General features: G+C 43.1%; 1 protein-coding gene across 1 annotated transcript in view; it reads right to left on the bottom strand.

Annotated features, from left to right (window-relative positions):
* CACNA1C (calcium channel, voltage-dependent, L type, alpha 1C subunit) overlaps positions 1-17,905 on the bottom strand; it is a 779,292-nt gene that overhangs the window by 736,397 nt on the left and 24,990 nt on the right. Inside the window, exon 5 of the mRNA XM_006862777.1 lies at positions 11,621-11,635. Within this exon, the coding sequence (XP_006862839.1) occupies positions 11,621-11,635 (15 nt within the window). The remainder of the gene's footprint in view (positions 1-11,620; positions 11,636-17,905) is intronic.

The following is a 17,905-nucleotide window of genomic DNA, read 5'->3' as shown; positions in this document are numbered from 1 at the left end:
ACAACAACAACAACATGGCATAAGTTACATCCAAAATGAAGAAACTGAGCTGTGAGTGACAGAAGACAAAACAATGACGACTTATACATGAGAGAAGGAGCCCTGGTAGCACAATGGTTAAGTGCTCAGCTGCTAACCGAAAGGTTGGTGGTTGGAACCCACCAGTGGCTCTGCAGGAGAAAAATCTGGTGACCTGTTCCTATAAAAATGGCAGCCTACCACAGTCCACAAGGAAACTGTTCTACACCCTACTTCAGTGAGTAGAGACTGAGATCTTAAAAGCTCATGAGCGGCCATCCCCATCTAAGATACAACTATTGGCTTCTCCCTGTCCAGAAGCAAGAAAAGTGATGAAAATGGAAGATGTTAGTCCAGTGGACTATATTAACTATTAGTTTAATGGGCTAATGGACCCTGTGGACCTAAGATTCAATAATCATGAGACCAGAAGAACTAGGTTGTGCCCAACAACAGCTTCTCTGAAAGGGACATCGTATTTCAAGGTCTTGGATAGAGTGGGAGAAAATATGAAACAAAACTCAAAGTCATAAAATAGACCAGACTTACTGGTCTGATGGAGACTGGTAGAACTCTAAGACTGTGGCCCTTGGCTAACCACGTCAGATCTGGAACTGAACTCACACCTGTGGTTCAATTTTCAGCAAAGCAAGAGATAGGTATATGGGGGACAACAATATTCGTGAAGTATGTACACCATAGAATGGTCAACCACTGGAGGTCAAAAGGGCCACATTTACCCAAAATTCCCAGAAGGGTGAAGAAAGAAGGAGGAATGGAGATGGGAAACACAGGAAGGAAGCAGGATAAGTGATGTCACATGGAGGGGGATTGCAATCATTGAGAAGGAATAAAGTATGTGATTTGTTGAATGCAAAACTGATGATCTACTCTGTAAACCTTCACTCAACTGACAATTAAAATTTAAACATCAACTACAAAAAGACTACAGCCTAGGAAACCCTTTGGGGGCAGTTCTACTCTGTCAAACAGAATTATTATGAGTTGGAATCAACTCAGTGGCACACAACATCACATGAGAGAGTAACTTATTTACTCTCTCATAAAGAAGTCTAAATTGGTATGATAACTCTACCAGTTGTCAGATCCAGTGTCTTCTGTATTGTTCCTCCACCATCCCAAGGGTCTCAAATTCATTTCCATGATCCATGATTACACTCACGTCAGTGGGAAGGAGGAAAAGGAAAGGGGCTGGCATAACACATATTTCTTCTGCTGACATCCCACTACCTGGAACTTCATCACACAACTTCATTTATCCACAGGGAAGGCTAAAAACTGTAGTCTTTTATTCTAAGCAGCCATGTGCTCTGCTGAACATTCTATTGCTATGGAAGAGAGAAAGAACAGATATTGAGTGACAAGAAGAATTTCTGTCCTAAGTAGAATCTATGTCCTCTTTCATATGAACAATGCCCACCTTATACTGTGCATATCACAATGTGCTCAATTTGTGATGTGGCTACCTAAAGAACTCTATGTCTGATGTTGTTGTAAAGCCAGTGACCATAACACAGTTAGCAAGAAAAGACTAAGTTCCAAACTTCTCGGACTAGAAACATGAGAACTCAAAATCTGCCTCCAATAGATCAAGACTGTATGTCTTTCTATCGGTTTCTAAATTATTGCTTGTTCCAGACTTTTCAGGTATGTATGGTGCAAATGGCTAAGTGCTCATCTATAAGCTGAAAGGCTGACTGTTCGAATCCACCCAGAGATGCCTCAAAAGACAGACTTCTGAAAGGTCACAGTTTTGAAATTCTTATAGTGCAGTTCTACTCAGAACACATGGGGTTGCCATAATGGCAACTAACAACAACAGTAACGCTATATCCCAAGGGCAGCACAGGTTTGGACACATCTGTCAGATAATAGCTATTACAATGGGTCTAAACATGGACTTTCCCACCTCTGTATCAGAATAGGTTCCCGGGGGTTACATTCATCTATGTAACTAGGGTGGAGAAAGACAAGTGTAATGTGTCTCCCAGGAGTGGCCTGGTGTGGCCTGTACTTTTCTGAAGCAGTCTCATTATGATGGAGGCCAAGACAAGGTATAAATCTCCCTTCTTCATCAATACAAAGCCATTTCTGCATACCTGGCTCTCTGCATGGCTTTACCACTCACTCTATGACAAGCGCTTGTTCTCTGGCTGGGATGTACCCAGCCTCCTGGCCAGGTCCCTTGGCCTGAAAGGGATATGATAGGGACTGAATCCAAAGCCAGGGAGTCTTTTATGCAGAGGTGCTCATGAAAAAGGAAGGACTATTTTTAGTTCTGCTACTCCAAACCTATGCAAACGTCTTCTGAGGGAAGAACAGCATTGAGTCAATAAAGAATGGCTCCTAAATCAGAAACCCATCCCTGACATCGCAAATCCTGCTTTCCAACTGCCATCACCAGCTAGCATGGTATTCAGAAAACACTGGCTGCAGTAAAGGTGGTTTTGATTTTATTTAGACCTGGAGAAAAATCTTACGTAACCCTTAGTTTTCTCATATTGTAGAGTGAAAGAGAATAGGATTAGATGAGCTTCAATTTTCTTTGAATCCCAACGATGCACAAACTTTGACTCCTGCCCCAGATGAGCTGAGTTATGTCCACAGGAATCCCAAACCACATGTTGAGTCTTTTGTGAACAAACCACCTGAGCTCAGTGAAACTCTCGAAGTCTGTGACTCTGTTACTCAAATTTCTCTCTACTGTCTAAAAAAACATATAGTGATCTCAGCCAGAAACAACAGACTAACAGAGGAAAACATGAAGGGTACAAAGACACAGACTACCTCAGGACATTGACACCTGCCCAGAGGTATGAGTTGACACTGCTTTTTACATATCATCTTTGCAAAAGATGCATCCAAAGTGTTTTGTACTTTTACAGCACTCTACAATGCACCAGACTGTCATTAGGTGAAGAAAACAAGAGAAGTAAAGACAGTTCCCCAACTCTGCTTCTCAAGGAAGGAAAGAAGCAAAAGGGAAGGGAAAACTTAAACTTGTGGGTTAAGCTTTGTTTCTGTGTCACTGTCTTTAAAACACCCAGGTAAATAAGCATTTATTATGTGCCAGCCCATACATGCCTTTTTTTTTTTTGCCCAGCCACACTCTCCATAAGAACTCACAGAGGGAATTAAATCAGTCTTACCTATTTTGTTGTTGTTGTTGTTGTTGTTGTTATGTGCCGTTGAATCGATTCAGACCCATAGCGACCCTGTATAGGGTTTCCAAGGAACAGCTGGTGAGCTTGAACCACTGACTTTGCAGTTCAAATGACTGCAGTCTGACGCATTAGCCCACAGTGCCACACCAGAAGCTCTGGTAGCGTAGTGGTTACGAGTCAGGCTGCTAGCCTCAAGGTCAGCAGTTCAAAACTACCAGTGGTTCCGCGGGAGAAAGATGAGGCATTCTGTTCCCGTAAAGATTTACAGCCTTGGAAACCCTGTGCAGACTCACTATGAGTCGGAACTGACTCCACAGTACTTACCATTACCTATTTTAAAGACACTTAAATTTCCAGATCCTGGTGTGGCGCTGTGTAGGAAAAGCACTGGACTGCTAACCACAAGGTCAGTGGTTCAAACCCACTTGGAAACTCTATTTAGGGTTGCTATGAGTCAGAGCTGACTTGGCAGCACTTAACAATAACAACAATGTGTTCTGGAGTCCTGGTGTGGCACTATAGGATAAGCACGGGAATGCTAGCAGCCACGTCACCAGCTGCTCCTCAGAAACCCTATACAGGGTCGTTATGAGTTGGAACCAACTTAACAACAAACAGCAACAACAACTTTCTAGAGGAAAAGAAATGCGTTGCTGTCATTAAAGCTGTTCTCAATTTCCTGGGAGTCCTTTTTGGAAATTGTTGTGTTGTTGTTGTTATATGCCGTGGAGTCAGTTCCGACTCATAGCGACCCTGTACAGGGTTTCCGAGGCTGTTAATCTTTACGGGAGCAGAACGCCTCATCTTTCTCCCGCGGAGCAGCTGGTAGTTTCGAACTGCTGACCTTGCGGTTCGCAGCCCAATTAGTAACCACTACGCTACTGAGATCAGAAGAGAGATGGATAGTATGCCCCTTTGTTTTAAAGCAGGCAGCACCCATATCCCATAACTATGTCAGGAGAGGCACAGGGATGAAAAAACGAATTCAGGAAAGAAAAGTACGGCCTCCTTGAGGAACTTGATCTTTATTAAAACATTTTGTGCTTTGGATTCCAGAAAGAAGTGGGTTCTTTATTGCTTGGATTGCATCAAATTAGGGGAGAGTCAGGACTAAGTATAGGGTACTAAATGAATAGTTCATGCTGTAAAGTCTCACAGGCAGGTCAAGCTCAACAAAGAAGTACCAAAGGATATTCTGTGTCTCCTATTAAAGAAGGGATGAACAGCTTCCCAGGGTTCCCATTGCCACAAGTCCTGTCAAGAAAACACTGAATCTTAGAGCCCTTTCCACAAGTCAAAAAGAAGGAGGCAGAACACAGCTCATGGCCCTGTGGTGAACAGTCCACACTCTGAGTTTGTAAAACTCACTCTGGAATGTCCTCCACTCTCTCTTCCTTCTGCTCTGTATGCCAGTGAATGGTGGGAGATTGGGGGTGAAATGGGCAGACTCTTGTTTCTCTTGTGTTCTGTTGGCAGGTCAATTGATGGACACCTACCTCTTCCTTCTATGCAGTGGTTCCTGTGGAGATCAAGACCTATCCTATTCTGCTACTTCATTTTTACATTCCAGCCATACTTTGACTTATCTCAACTATGAATTCCAGGATAGCCAACCCTGGGACTGGCTCCCAACCTCTCACCAACGTGGAAAGCTCCTAAGCCGATGTAAAGAGGTTGCCAGTCCCTTTCGTGGGGCTGCCAGCTACTCTCATTTCCCAGATTCCATTGATCTCTTTTGCTCACTCTCCTGGCTGGAGCCTTGATTCTGTGATATGATCTCTGTGCCTGAATAGCTCATTGCCCGTTATTCTACCCTGGATCCTATTCCTCTTTTCAGTCTACTGCCCAGCTCTGATTTATAAAACTAACCTGGCTTCTTTAAACTTTGCCTGCTCTCCAGATTCCTGAGCTTCTGGCTGCTGCTGTGCTGACATTCCACCTCAGCCTGCATCCCAGGTTCAGACTCGCAGCTTCACCAGCAGCCCTGCTTCAGGGGTTTTCCCCAGCGTTGACCTTACACATATCCACTAAGAGCTGTTCCTCTTCACTTGGTGTTGGCTCTCCCAAGTCCAGGTCTTACTATCTGACCCTGAATTTCAGGCTGATCTCTCCTATTCAAGGCAAGTCCTGATCCAAGAATCTCTCTGGTATGGTTGTTGTTGTTAAGTACCATGGAGTCGGTTCCGACTCATAGTGACCCTGCACAGGGTTTCCAAGGCTGTAATCCTTTACGGGAGCAGAACGCCTCATCTTTCTCCCGCGGAACTGCTGGTAGTTTCGAACTGCGGGCTTTGAGGTTGGCAGCCTGACTCGTAACCACTACGCTACCAGAGTTCCCCAGCTAAAAAATGGTCATGAAAAGCTGAGAACCAGAAAAGGTAGTGGCCTGATCTCTATTATTGTTAGAATTTTACAGCCAGGATTTCCATAGAGTTTGCTTTCCAAATCACCATCAAAAGAGAGAAGTCTTATCATTTACATATTCAATAGTTCCTGGGCTTTTCAAGTGAGTCCAGGAGAAGGGACCATGACATTTCCCATGATATTTTGCCAGGTCTGTCTCTTGCTTTTGGCTCTGAGCCTAAAGTGGATGCATCCTCAGTGTGATTCTTTACACTAGCCTGGCATGAGACTGAGCATGTGAGTTTACCCAAGCTTTTCCCAAGGGTCACAAGAACAAAGCACAAAATCCCAAGATGGCTCAGAGCTGCCCTTTCTCCCTCATCCTTAGACATTCAAATGCCCCTTGCAAGTTCTCATATAAAGCAAACTCATCAGTTACCAACTTAATTCTACATTTGCCCCAAATGTCATCTTGTAATATTTCTCCTGCTGCTCAGGGGAACCCCAAGACCACATCTTCCCAAATACAAGAAATCATTTCCCAGGTCTTTACTGATGACCCTAGAAAAAAATCAAATCTTATCTGGAATCTGCATTGGAAAGGCCAAGAACCAAATTCCAGGCTTAGACCAGTACTAGAGGCAAAACAATGAGTATCAGGGACGTCCACGAGCTTGCACTTCTGGAAGTGCACCAGGGACAAGGAAGCACAAGCCCCAATGTACACCCTCCAAGTCCTGGGAAGGGGTGGCTTTACTTGCTTACTGCTGTGTTCTTGGACACCAGAACACCTTTCTCTCTCTTTTAAACCAAACCTGGAATAAACATGGATGCAAAACATCCTGTACCTTAGAAAGAGTAAAGGCTCCTGAGTCATGCAGAGCTTAGTTCAAATCCTAGCTCCTCTACTTCCTGCCTATATTACCCTCGTTAGGGTATCTTGCCTCTAAACCTGGTTCCTTCTTTGTAAACTAGAGCTGAAAACATTTCTCTCTTGCAGAGTTGTTATAAGGATTGTTATTATTGTTGTTGGTTCCAACTCACAGCAACACTGTATAGGGTTTTCAAGGAGCGGCTGGTGGGTTTGAACCACCGATCTTGTGGCTAGAAGCCCAGTACTTATCCTACAGTGCCACACCAGGACTCCTGTTATAGGATTGCTGTTGTTAAGTGTTGCCGAGTTGCTTCTGACCCATAGCGTTTCCAAGGACTGGCTGGTGAGCTTGAACCACCGACCTTACGTATCAATTTGACTTTTCAGTTCAGCACATTAACCCACAGTGCCACTAGAGATTATGAATACAAAGTTCCTGGCACATAATAAATAATAATACATTATTAAAAGGTAAATGACAGACATATGGAAAATGTGACATAGAATCCTAGGACTGAAATGCATTCCTGAAAATCAAGAGCCCCGGTTTGGCTTTGGAAAGGGTCAAATGTGAACCATGGAGGTCACACGTGCAATGTTTATCAGTGACTGGAAGGTAAGTCCCAAAGCCTTCTTGCCAATAAGTGGGACCAATATCCTTATGGCAGGTCTTTTCAATGCACTATTTTAATATGAAGGGCAGGGGCAACAGTTCCAAAAGCAAGTGTCAGATGGGAGGGGGTTTATTTCACCAGAGATTTCGCAGTGATGTGTGGTTGATTGGTTTGCTGCAAAGTGATATATTTAGGCTTTTTTTTTCCCATTTCTTTCCCCTTCTTTCTCTCCTCCAAAATCCCTCCAGAGGTTTCTTTTTCATCTTTATAATGCTAATTCTTGCAAAGATTTTTGTGAAAGATTCGACAGGTTTTATATAGAACATACACATAATGAAAAATCCCTTCTCAGTTGCATAAATACACTCCCAGTCCCAGCATCTTCCTACTAACTATGACCAGATGTACTAATGGTGTGGTGCTTTCCAACAGGATTGTACTCAATCGACAGTGGTAATCCTAAAATTATGAATCAAGAACATGGAAATCCAAGTGTTGATGGGTGAATTTTTCACACTGATTCACTGGGGAGAAGAACTGCTTGCTATCTACTTAATTCACCAAAAAGAAAAGTCCCAGAAAACATTCAAGAAGGTGGGAAGAAGTTTCCTTTTAATCTATAATTCACATTTCCTCTCCTTTCAAAAAAATAAAATAAAATAAAAAAGGCTGAGTGGCACAAACGGCCTTCAGTCAGCTATCAGACTAAAGGCTGGCAGTTCAAACCCTCCCAGATACTCTCCACAGAAGAAAAGCCTGGTAAACTACTTCTGTAAAGATTGCAATCGAATAAAGCCCTATGGAGCAGTTCCATTCTATAAGACACAGGGTCCCTATGAGTCAACATCAACTCAGTGGCAAAAGATTTGGGGTTCTGTTTGGCTTTCTACTTTTAATATGGTCATAGTATTTTCATAGTTTTCTTTTAGATATTACTGTTTTAAGAAACAGCTTTTCTTTTCTCTCTCTTTCCCTTCCCTATTCCTCTAGTTAATTTGAAGCCTCATTGGGTCTTTCCTTTCCCTGTTGCCAGAATGTCACCATTCTGCATTTTCTAGCAATAACTGAGTTAATGGAAATTAACTAACACTTGACATAAAGAGGCAGTGGGCCCCTTGAAAGTATTTAACAGCAGATCATTTTGGTGAAGCCCCAATACCAATAAAGACCAGTGTCTGCTTTGCCCGTATTTGGTGTTTCACTTCCCAACGTTGCCTAAGGAAGTTGTCAATAATTCTCCCATTGTATTAACGTCATACAGAAACATGCTGTCTGGAAGGAAGCCCAGCCTGGCGAAAACAACAGAATTTATCTCCACCTTCAACCTCTGCAGAGCATGCTTCTAACTTTCCTTATTTCTCTCTAGCTGCCTGTTTTCTTGACATTTTAATGTGGATGGCTCAATTCATTTGAAGCTTTTGGAAGTAAATTTCAACATTTTGAGGGGAGTGGCATCCTAAATGGCATCCTTTTGCTTAAATCCCTAAATTTTATAGAAATAGAGCTAGAGAGAGGGATAAGGACAGAGCTAGGGAGAAAGAAAGGCCTTACATTGAAACAAATATGCTTTGATGGTTTGAGAGAGTGAAGCATTCTCCTGGATAATTTGTCTGTCTCCTCATTGCTCACACCTTGGTGGACTCAGGCTGTCCCTCGTCCTCCCTCTGCCCTCCTCCTTCCTCATCCAGCCTGGTTTGGGTCAACTATTCCTTAGGCATTTATTCACCCCAATGACTTTGGGTCTGAAAAATCATAAGCAAATCACTACAAAACCCCTTCCTGAAAAAAACAGAGTAGCAATGGTGAAGAGATTTAACATGCTTTGGTTTTATGCCATCAGGTAAGAAAAAAAAAAGAGGAACTGAGAATAAAAAGCGATTTTTTTCTAGCTTAATGGGAAAACAGATAAGTAAGTGCTATCAATAAGCAGAAAGAAGGAATGCCTTTCCACATGGTTCTAAAGCCAGCGGTCATTGAGTCCACTCTGACCCCATGTTTCCTATGCCTGATTTTTCAAAAGTAGATTGCCAGGCCTTTCTTCTTAGGCAGGAATGCTGGTGTGGTACTATAGGATAAATGCAAGGTCAGCAGTTCAAACTCACCAGCCGCTCCGTGGGAGAAAGACAAGACTTTCTGCTCCTGTACAGGGTCGCTATGGGTCGGAACCAACTTGATGGCAGTAAGTTTGGTTTTGTTATTTTGGCTCTTCTGGGTGGGCTCAAACCTCCAACATTTCAGTAAGCAGGCAAGTGCACTGAGTTTGCAAACCACCAAGCATCTCCCCAAAAGGTTCTGTTTTTTTGTCACAGTCCTGCCCTTCCATCAGTTCAAGGCCCACTGCCCCTCTCAGATACCTTTCCCACTGACATCAGGCCAGGGGAGTGCACTCTCCTCCGGTTTCCTAGGGCACCTGGCACCTCTCTCATCTGGCATCCAATATAGGGGCCTTTGTAGTGTTATTTATCTTGTTATTATGAAGGATCCTGACTCCAGCACCAAATTTATATCCCTTGCCCATCCTATAAGTGTTTATTAACGATATCATAGGGAGGTGATTCTGATTCTGCTGATGGTGAGAGCCAAGCTCAAGGGCCACTTCTCAAACGAAACCTTTCAGAACTACAACCAGCACATTCTGGAGCAAGAAAGGCCTGCAACGACTCTCAAGGCCTCACTTCTGTCTCTGAACTACTACAAGTATTACACGATTCTCGAGTTGGTTCTTGCCTCTCTATCGGATCACAAACTCTTCAAGGGAGGGAACCACATTCACATTTTCGTATACACCCCCATCCCAAAATGCAAACACACCCACAGTAGCTAGTGGCAGTGACAGAGCAGAGTGGGGAATAATAATGCCCTCTCTTCTCTTGTCACCACCCCTGATGCGGAATGAGTAGGCACTCAATAATAAAAATAACAATACTTTCCACCTGAATAATGCTGCACAATTTTCAAGAGCTTTTAAAAACATTATCTCTAATGAGATAATGTTCTTCACAAAAAAAGCCTGTGAGTTAAGTAGGCATAATTAGCTCTAAATAACAGATGGAAACTGAGGTTCAGAAAGGGTAAGTGACTTACCCAGGGGCAGAGAGCCAGCTTTGCATTTCAGGTTCCAGGTTAGCACTTTCCTGGCACATCGGCCCCTCTTTAAAGATCCCAAACCGTGGCAAGAACAACAAACACCAAGGAAGATAAGCCTTTTTATCAAATTCCACCCCAATATAGTGAGACTTCACATGTTCTGTAACAGAGAGTCGTTGAGTGCTTTCCCCATGAACTTGGTAACTACTTAAATTAGTCTGTACAATGTCTTTGAGGAAACCTGGTGTGGCAATGGCTACGTACTTGGTTCAAAGCCACCAGCTGCACCTCAGAAAGAAAAAAAAAGTGGCAGTCAGCTTGGACACTCTTTAGGGCAGTTCTACCCTATTCTATAGGCTTGTCAAGTCAGAATCTTTTTTGATGACAATGGGTTACAATGTCTTTTATAATTGAATGTCCCTTGCCCAATTCTGGTACACAGTAGCCAGTTCCATCAAGCCAGCTTTGATATGACGACCCCATGCGTGTCTGAAAAGAATTGCTCTATAGGGTTTTCAATGGCTGGTTTTCCAAAAGTAGATCACCTGGCATTTTTTTTCCCCAAGAAGACTTCAGGTAGACTCGAACCTCCAATTTTAGGCAAACAGCCAAACATGTTAACTGTTTACCACCCAGGAATTCTGTAGTATATAATAGGCACTCAGATGGTAGCTGAATGAAAAACGAATGAGAAAATAAATGAACAAGCAAGCAAATAAACTTACAAAAAAGAAGCGTGTTATAAACTTACAATACAAGTGTGTTGTAGCTGTGAATGTAACCAAGAGTGAATTTCAAATCTAAGGACTCCATAAGTTAAAGAAAAGCTGATTTCAATGTATAGAATTACAAATGTTTGAAAGAAAGCAGATCTAATGTAAGCAAAGGCCTACCAGAGTAAACAAAGAGTTTTATTAGCTTTTATTATTGGCTCCAAAAGGCCAAAACCAAGGATCTTACTGGGGAGAAGCGGGAGGGGAGATCAATAAAAGTATTCAACAGAAAACTCTCCTGATTCCAAAGGAATAAAATGACTATAATAACTTTTTTTTTTTTTAAATAAAATTAAACTTTACTAGAAATGGCTGGCTACAAAAAAGAAAACTTGGCTTTGGCAACCCTGAATTTAAAATCTCTTGATAAGTAAGGAATGACAACAGGCAGCACTTACAGGTTCAATACCTTCTTGACAGTTAAAACACCCTTTAAACATATAAAATTTTTATTGCATACTAATTGCATTTTCAGTTGAGCAATCTCTCCAGGGCAGTGTTGCCCTCCTAGCTCCTCTGATGTTACAAAGCGTTGAAAAATGCAGCTCAGTTCTTTCCTCCTGGGTTACATTTTTTTTCTCCTTAGAATCCTCTCCTTGTACCTATGGCAGATATGACCTTACTCTAGTCCCCATTGGCAATTTCTCTTTCCTCCTAACTCTTTATCCCTTTTAATTCAGCAAGCCTCGAGTTTTCTGATCTAGAGACCACTTGAGCAGGATGAACAATTCCATAAGCAATCTACCTCAAACATTTTCTTAATCATAACTGAAAGCCATGTCATCTTGATGAGACACCCCTTGTCACCACCCACCACTCCCTGCTCTTCCACGCAATGGATCTTCAGTTTGAGGTTTTTTGTTGTTTTTTTAGTAGCATAAGTACAATGTTAATTTAAAACAATTAGGCCCACTGCCATCAAATCGATTCTGACTCATGTTGTTGTTAAGTGCCATTGAGTGGGTTCTGACTCATAGTGATCCTGTACAGGGTTTCCGAGGAGCAGCTACTGGGTTTGAACTTTCATTTCACAGTCCAGTGTTTATCCTACAGTGCCGCACCAGAATTCTGACTCATAGCAACCTTACAAACAGGGTCTTGGAGACTATAAATCTTTCTCCCACAGAACAGCTGGTGGGTTTGAACCGCCGACCTTGTGGTTAGCAGCCCAACAGTTAAGCCATAGTGCCATCAAGGGTCCTAAAGCAAATATCAAACAAAAACCCACTGCCATTGAGTCAATTCCAATTTATAGCTACCCTCTCTGTACAACTTTTCCAAGACTGTAAATATTTACAGGAGCAGACACCCTCACATTTCTCCCTTGGAACAGCTGGTGGATTTGAACTGTCAACCTTGTGTTTAGTGATCCAGTGCTTATCTTACAGCACCATACTAAGACTCCAAAACAAATATAGTACATACAAAATATAAACATAAATGTATTAAAGGTCAATCATAATTAGTTAACTGTTAAATTAGATGTGGAAGATTTGTCTCCCTTTGATTGGGCGATGCCCTATTTGGGCAAAAACTGTGCCTTTGTCTTAAGCACTGCTAGGTCTTGCACACAGAAGGTGCTCAATAAATGCTTGTCGAGTGAGTGGATTCATGCAGACAACCCCAGGAATATTGCTAGATTCAAGAACTTCATCATTATTATTTTTTTAATGTTTTATTGTGAAATAGGTGATAGTTTACATGGAAGAACATTTGCTTTACATTCATCCTATCATATTGACTATCATATTACATTGCCATGGTTACAATCCCCTCCATGCATCTCTCCACATCATCATCTCCACCTCCATCTCTGGCGTCACTGTTTCTCTAGGCAGGATCCCGCACTCTGCTCTTCTCCCTTGATGGTCCCAGGGACCTCTGCTCCTGGCCTGCAAAGCCAACCACTCCCCTCCTTTTGCTACAAAATGTCTACCTTTACATTTCCAATCCTCACAGTCATTATTTGTCATCATAATACCTTTTGCATGGAATTGTTGTTGTTGTTTAGTGCTGTTGAGTTGATTCCGACTCATAGCGACCCTGTATAGTTTCCGAGGAGCTGCTGGTGAGCTTGAACCAGCGACCTTGCAGTTCAAAAGGCTTTGCAGTCTGGTGCATTAACCCACAGCGCCACACCAGAACTCAGATCTCTTATTTTTCTTACCTAGAATCCTTTCAATCCTATAAGATAAATAATGGGCTGCTAACTGCGCTAACAGCAAGGCACTCTCAGAAACCCTATACAAAGTCACTATGAATTAGAACTGACTCAATGGCACAGAACAGCATCAACTGGTCTACCCAATTCATCCATATCTTTCAAAGCTCTATAAAGCCCAACTTCTTCCAGGAAATCCTTTTCTTTTCTACCACTCAAGTTCATGCTACCTACTTGCTTTGTGATATTTTATTAATCAGATTACAGTAAGAAGCATACAGCATTGCCCCTAGTTTTTCTGTTTTAGTTCTACTTTCTCAACATCTGTAAGGGGCACTTGTTCTTCTTTTCTGTTCACAACTTGCTGACCATAAGTGACACAGAAGGACTCAGTTAGTCTCTGTTTTGATTGACCAACTAGCTGACTGATCTATAAAGGTTTTTATTTTCACACACTGCTAATGCCAGTGATTGTGAATTTACAGTCATATATCTTTAGGCAACTTTTACTAAAAGCATAAAAAAGACACAAATTACAGCATATAGGCAAAGGGTGAGTGTCAGGATCGGGAATCGAGGAATAAAATGCCACATCAAAGTGGGGAGGAAACTAGAGCAAGACTGAAGAAAATCGATGGTGGTTGTGCGCCGTGGAGTTAGTTCCGACTCATACTGACTCTATATAGGGGTTTCGAGGCTGTAAATCTTTATGGGAACAAAAACCTTCCTCTTTTTCCCATGGAGTGACTGGTAGATTTGAACTTCTGAACTTGTGATTAGCAACCCAGGTCATAATCCAGGACTCTAGCAGGGCATTACTAGATAAGGCACTGCAACCCAACAAAGGGCAGGAAATCCCACAAGAATAGTCATTTCAATGGATTGTTTTGAAGGTTCCCCTTTAGTCTATATACAATTTGGGAGAAAACATGGGAGGAGAGTAAGTGCTTTTTCTTAATTTTCCCTCTTTTTGATCAATTCCTTAAAAAATAATGTCGGTGCACTGATTCTATGCCCTCGATCATATCCCCTTTGGAATATGGAGTTTGGTATCGTTAATGACTTGTATTCTGCTGGGGTTTATGGAAAGAACTCATGTAGCATCAGCACTGGAATGGACTTTAGGGATTATTTCACATATATACACATACACATTACAGAAGAGAAAACTAAGGCTCAGTGATCTAAAGACATTTGCCAAAGTGGGAAAAGAAAGCGGTCAAGAGCACGGATTCTGAATTCTTACTGTCAGGGCATAATCACAATTCCTCATCATTGGGGCAATTTACCTGTTTTTACCTCATCTATCCAGGCAAATAGTTAATACAGTCTACTTGTGTTATTGTTGTTAAGAGTATTAAATGAGATAGTGTATGGGAGGCACAGATCTGTGAGGACTAGATGCACTCATCACATTAGGCATCATCACCAAGTCACATGACTGGCGGTAACCTTCCCAGGACTGGAACAGAGACCTCCCAGCTCAGTCTCTCTCCTCAATGCCTGTCAAGCTGGTGGTTCTGTCCAAATACAGGAATGGTGATAAGGGGTGGTTGCCCCTCTCACATCACCGCTTCAAAGAACGACACCGACTCCTGGGCTATGTTGCCCTCAAGTGGACTGGATAATTGAGGCTTCCATGAGTTTGACCTCTGCCCCTGAACTGTGAAAAAGGAAAGCGTTGCACTTGAGAAAGCAGGACACCCTCATTCTCCCTCCAGATGGATGAGGACAAGCGCCTTCCAGATTCACAGAGATCTATACAGTGCAGAGTGGCGTGCCCATACCTCTCCTCTGAGAACAAAAGGCTGGCAAGACCAGACACCTTGCCGGGTCAGCTGGCACTCCAAAACCTCTCCAGCTCCCACAGGGGGGAGGGGTTCCGCACTGTCCTTCGAGAAGGACAAGAAAGATCCCGCTTGTGAGTCAGGATATAAAGAAGTAGCCAGATAAATGAAGACTGTATCATCAAGTGCTCAGAGAAGAGATAAGAAAAGCTGCCTCCAGAGAAGCCTCACTGCCAGGTTCCCAGAGCACTCTGACACATCCCCTTGACATGTCTGTGACCAAATTCCCTTCACGAAATGACAGCTCTCACCTTCCAGTGCTTTCTGCTCTTGGTGAAATCCACGTGGGAATGTTGAAGTCAACAAGTAAGTCCCACCTTTCGATGCTAACTAACTTCCTTGCAATCTCCTGGCTGCTTCCTGCTCCTGAGGAGGTCTCTGAATGCTTAAAGTCCCATCAAGACTATACTTAAGACAAAACCCAAACTCTTCATCATGACTGTGTGATCCAGCCCCTGTGCATCTGCCTAACTCACCTCATGTCTCTCCTCACCTGACTCAGTATGTTCCAGTCACACCTGCCAGGTGTGCCCACATCCTCCTCACCTCAGGGCCCTGACCCAGCTGCCCTCTGCCCACAATGCCCCTCCTCAGAGCTCTCCAGGACTGGTCTCTCATCACACAACTCAGCTCAGGTAAGACTTCCTATCTATTCTCAATGGTCCTTCATAGTCCCTAACTATCCTTTTATTTTTCTCATAGTATTTAGAACACTCTGGAATTATCTTGCTTAGTAACTTGCCTAGTTTACTGACTGACATCATAGAACGTGAGTCCCAGAAGGACAAGTTTAAGTTTGTTTCTGTACACCTTTGTATATCCATCATGCCTAATGCACAGACAGTATTCAATAAATATTGTTTAACTAAATAAAATGCAAATATACAGATATCATGTCAAATGGTTCATTTATCAAGCAAAGGACCTCTAAGATATGCAAACTTTAAAACAATCATCTGAACAAAATCCCCTCCTGGATGATGAAAAATGGACAGAGGTCAAGAGAGGCAAAGATAGTTGTCCCTGGTCACCCACCTAGTGAAGAACAGAGAAAGGTCTGGAATCCAGGACTCCTGACTCCTTGTCTCATGCTCTTTCAGTAAGGCTACACTCAACAGAATCCCCAGTCCTTGAACAATATCTCTCATTCATGTCCTTGCTGAGTTATTTATTTTGCAAGTATTTATTGAATGTTTTCTGTTTCAGGAACCGTGCTAACAACAGATTTGGAATTAAGAGTGCCTAGGAGATCTCTGTCTACAATCAAAAGGATCTCCCCATAGCAGCCACAGGATCCTCTTGATATTGTGCCCCTGATGCTCTCTAGATCTTTTGCAAATCCTCCACACTCCGTGACTGTTCTCCAAGATCCGAGAGTGGATGGGGGCGCCTGCTCTGTTCAAAGACAGAGATGGTAACAGTCAGAGAAACAGGGAGACCATATCAAAGGGTGTGGAACAAACTGGCTGAATTGCTACATGTCCACTGAGAATGTCTCACCCCATTTGGACTGGACTTGGCAGAGAGAAGTCATCACGGAGGCCTCTGCCAAACCCAATTCACACTGCCCAATGTGCCAGAGAAGACAAGAAGGGACAAGTTTAGCCTTTTTCCTTGGAAGGTCACAATCCTTAGCAGGGACCAGAAGCAGAAAGCCAGGACTCATTTTTGGTGGTCCTACCTCCACCACTCCCTCCCTCAAACCCACTGACAACCATGACTTGAAGACCTGGTCTTGCCCACAGACGTCCAGTTCTGACTCTGCATTTTCCCTTTCTCTTTGCATGAATTCAATGCCAGTCAGTAGAGTAGGCAAGAGAGAGAGAAGAGAAGTCAGTCCTGGAGCTGCAGGACTAGACATCTCTGACGCTAGTGTGGACAGAACATTCTCTGCCACCTAGCCACGGTCCATCATGTGGCACTGGTGTAATAGGGGCCAAGGAGAGTAAGCTGTCAGGCATTAACATGAAAAGGGAGAGGGTGCCAGGAACAAAGTCCACACTAAGGCACAACACTTTTCTCTAAAGCAGTCTCTACGGCAGCCCAGCCAGGCACTCAGGCACTTATTAAGCTTCTACTGTATTATTCCAGGCACTATGGTGGGTACTGTGTGGACATGATCCCTACCTGGAGTGAGAGACATACACACACGAGTAAACAGGAAATGAAGTGCTTAATGGGGACAGCTAGAATGCTCTGGAATCATGGGAGGAGAAACACCAAACCCAATCTGGAAGATCAGTAAAGGCTTTTCCTGCAAGAAGTGACTTCTCACCTGAACCCTGAGGGCAAATAATAGCCAGTCAGAGGGACAAATAAGGAGTTGTGGTGGTACACTGGTTAAGTGCTCAGCTGCTAATATAGTTTAAACCCACTAACAGCTCCAGAGGAGAAAAGACCTGGAGATCCAATCCTATACAGATTACCACCTAGGAAATCCAATGGGGCCGCTCTATTCTGTCCTACAGAATCTCTGTGAGTTGAACTTGACTTGACAGTGCACAACAACAAGAGGAACACAGAAATATAGCTGCTTCAAGGGGATCCGGGAAAGCTTCCAGAGAAAATGATATTAGACTTGAGACACCAAGAAACGGTTGGATTAAGGCAGGTAAAGTGGAGAAAACAGTGAGTGAGCAAAACGTGCAAGGAGCAAAGACCTGCCCAAGTACACTGACACCAGACTGTGGATGAGTGAGGGTAGAGGAGAGAGAAGACCATATTGGTTTTCTGTTGTTGTGTAACAAACTACCACAAGCTTAGCTACTGAAAACAAAGTCTATTTATCAGCTCATGGTGCTATAGGTCAGAAGCTCAACAGAGCATAGCTGAGCTTTCTGCTCAGGGCATCTCAAGAATGAAATCCAAAAGCCCGCCAGCTGTACTCCCATCTGGAGCTCAAAGTCCTCAATCAAGTTCATTCAAAATGTTGGCTATCAGTCAGAAATCACTCTCAGTAACCAGGGGCCACTCAGATCCTTGCCATACGACCCTCACCATCTT

The sequence above is a fragment of the Chrysochloris asiatica genome, unplaced genomic scaffold (genome assembly GCF_000296735.1).
Source record: "Chrysochloris asiatica unplaced genomic scaffold, ChrAsi1.0 scaffold00050, whole genome shotgun sequence".
Classification (NCBI taxonomy): domain Eukaryota; kingdom Metazoa; phylum Chordata; class Mammalia; order Afrosoricida; family Chrysochloridae; genus Chrysochloris; species Chrysochloris asiatica.
This window is presented reverse-complemented; position numbering and strand designations above follow the sequence as displayed.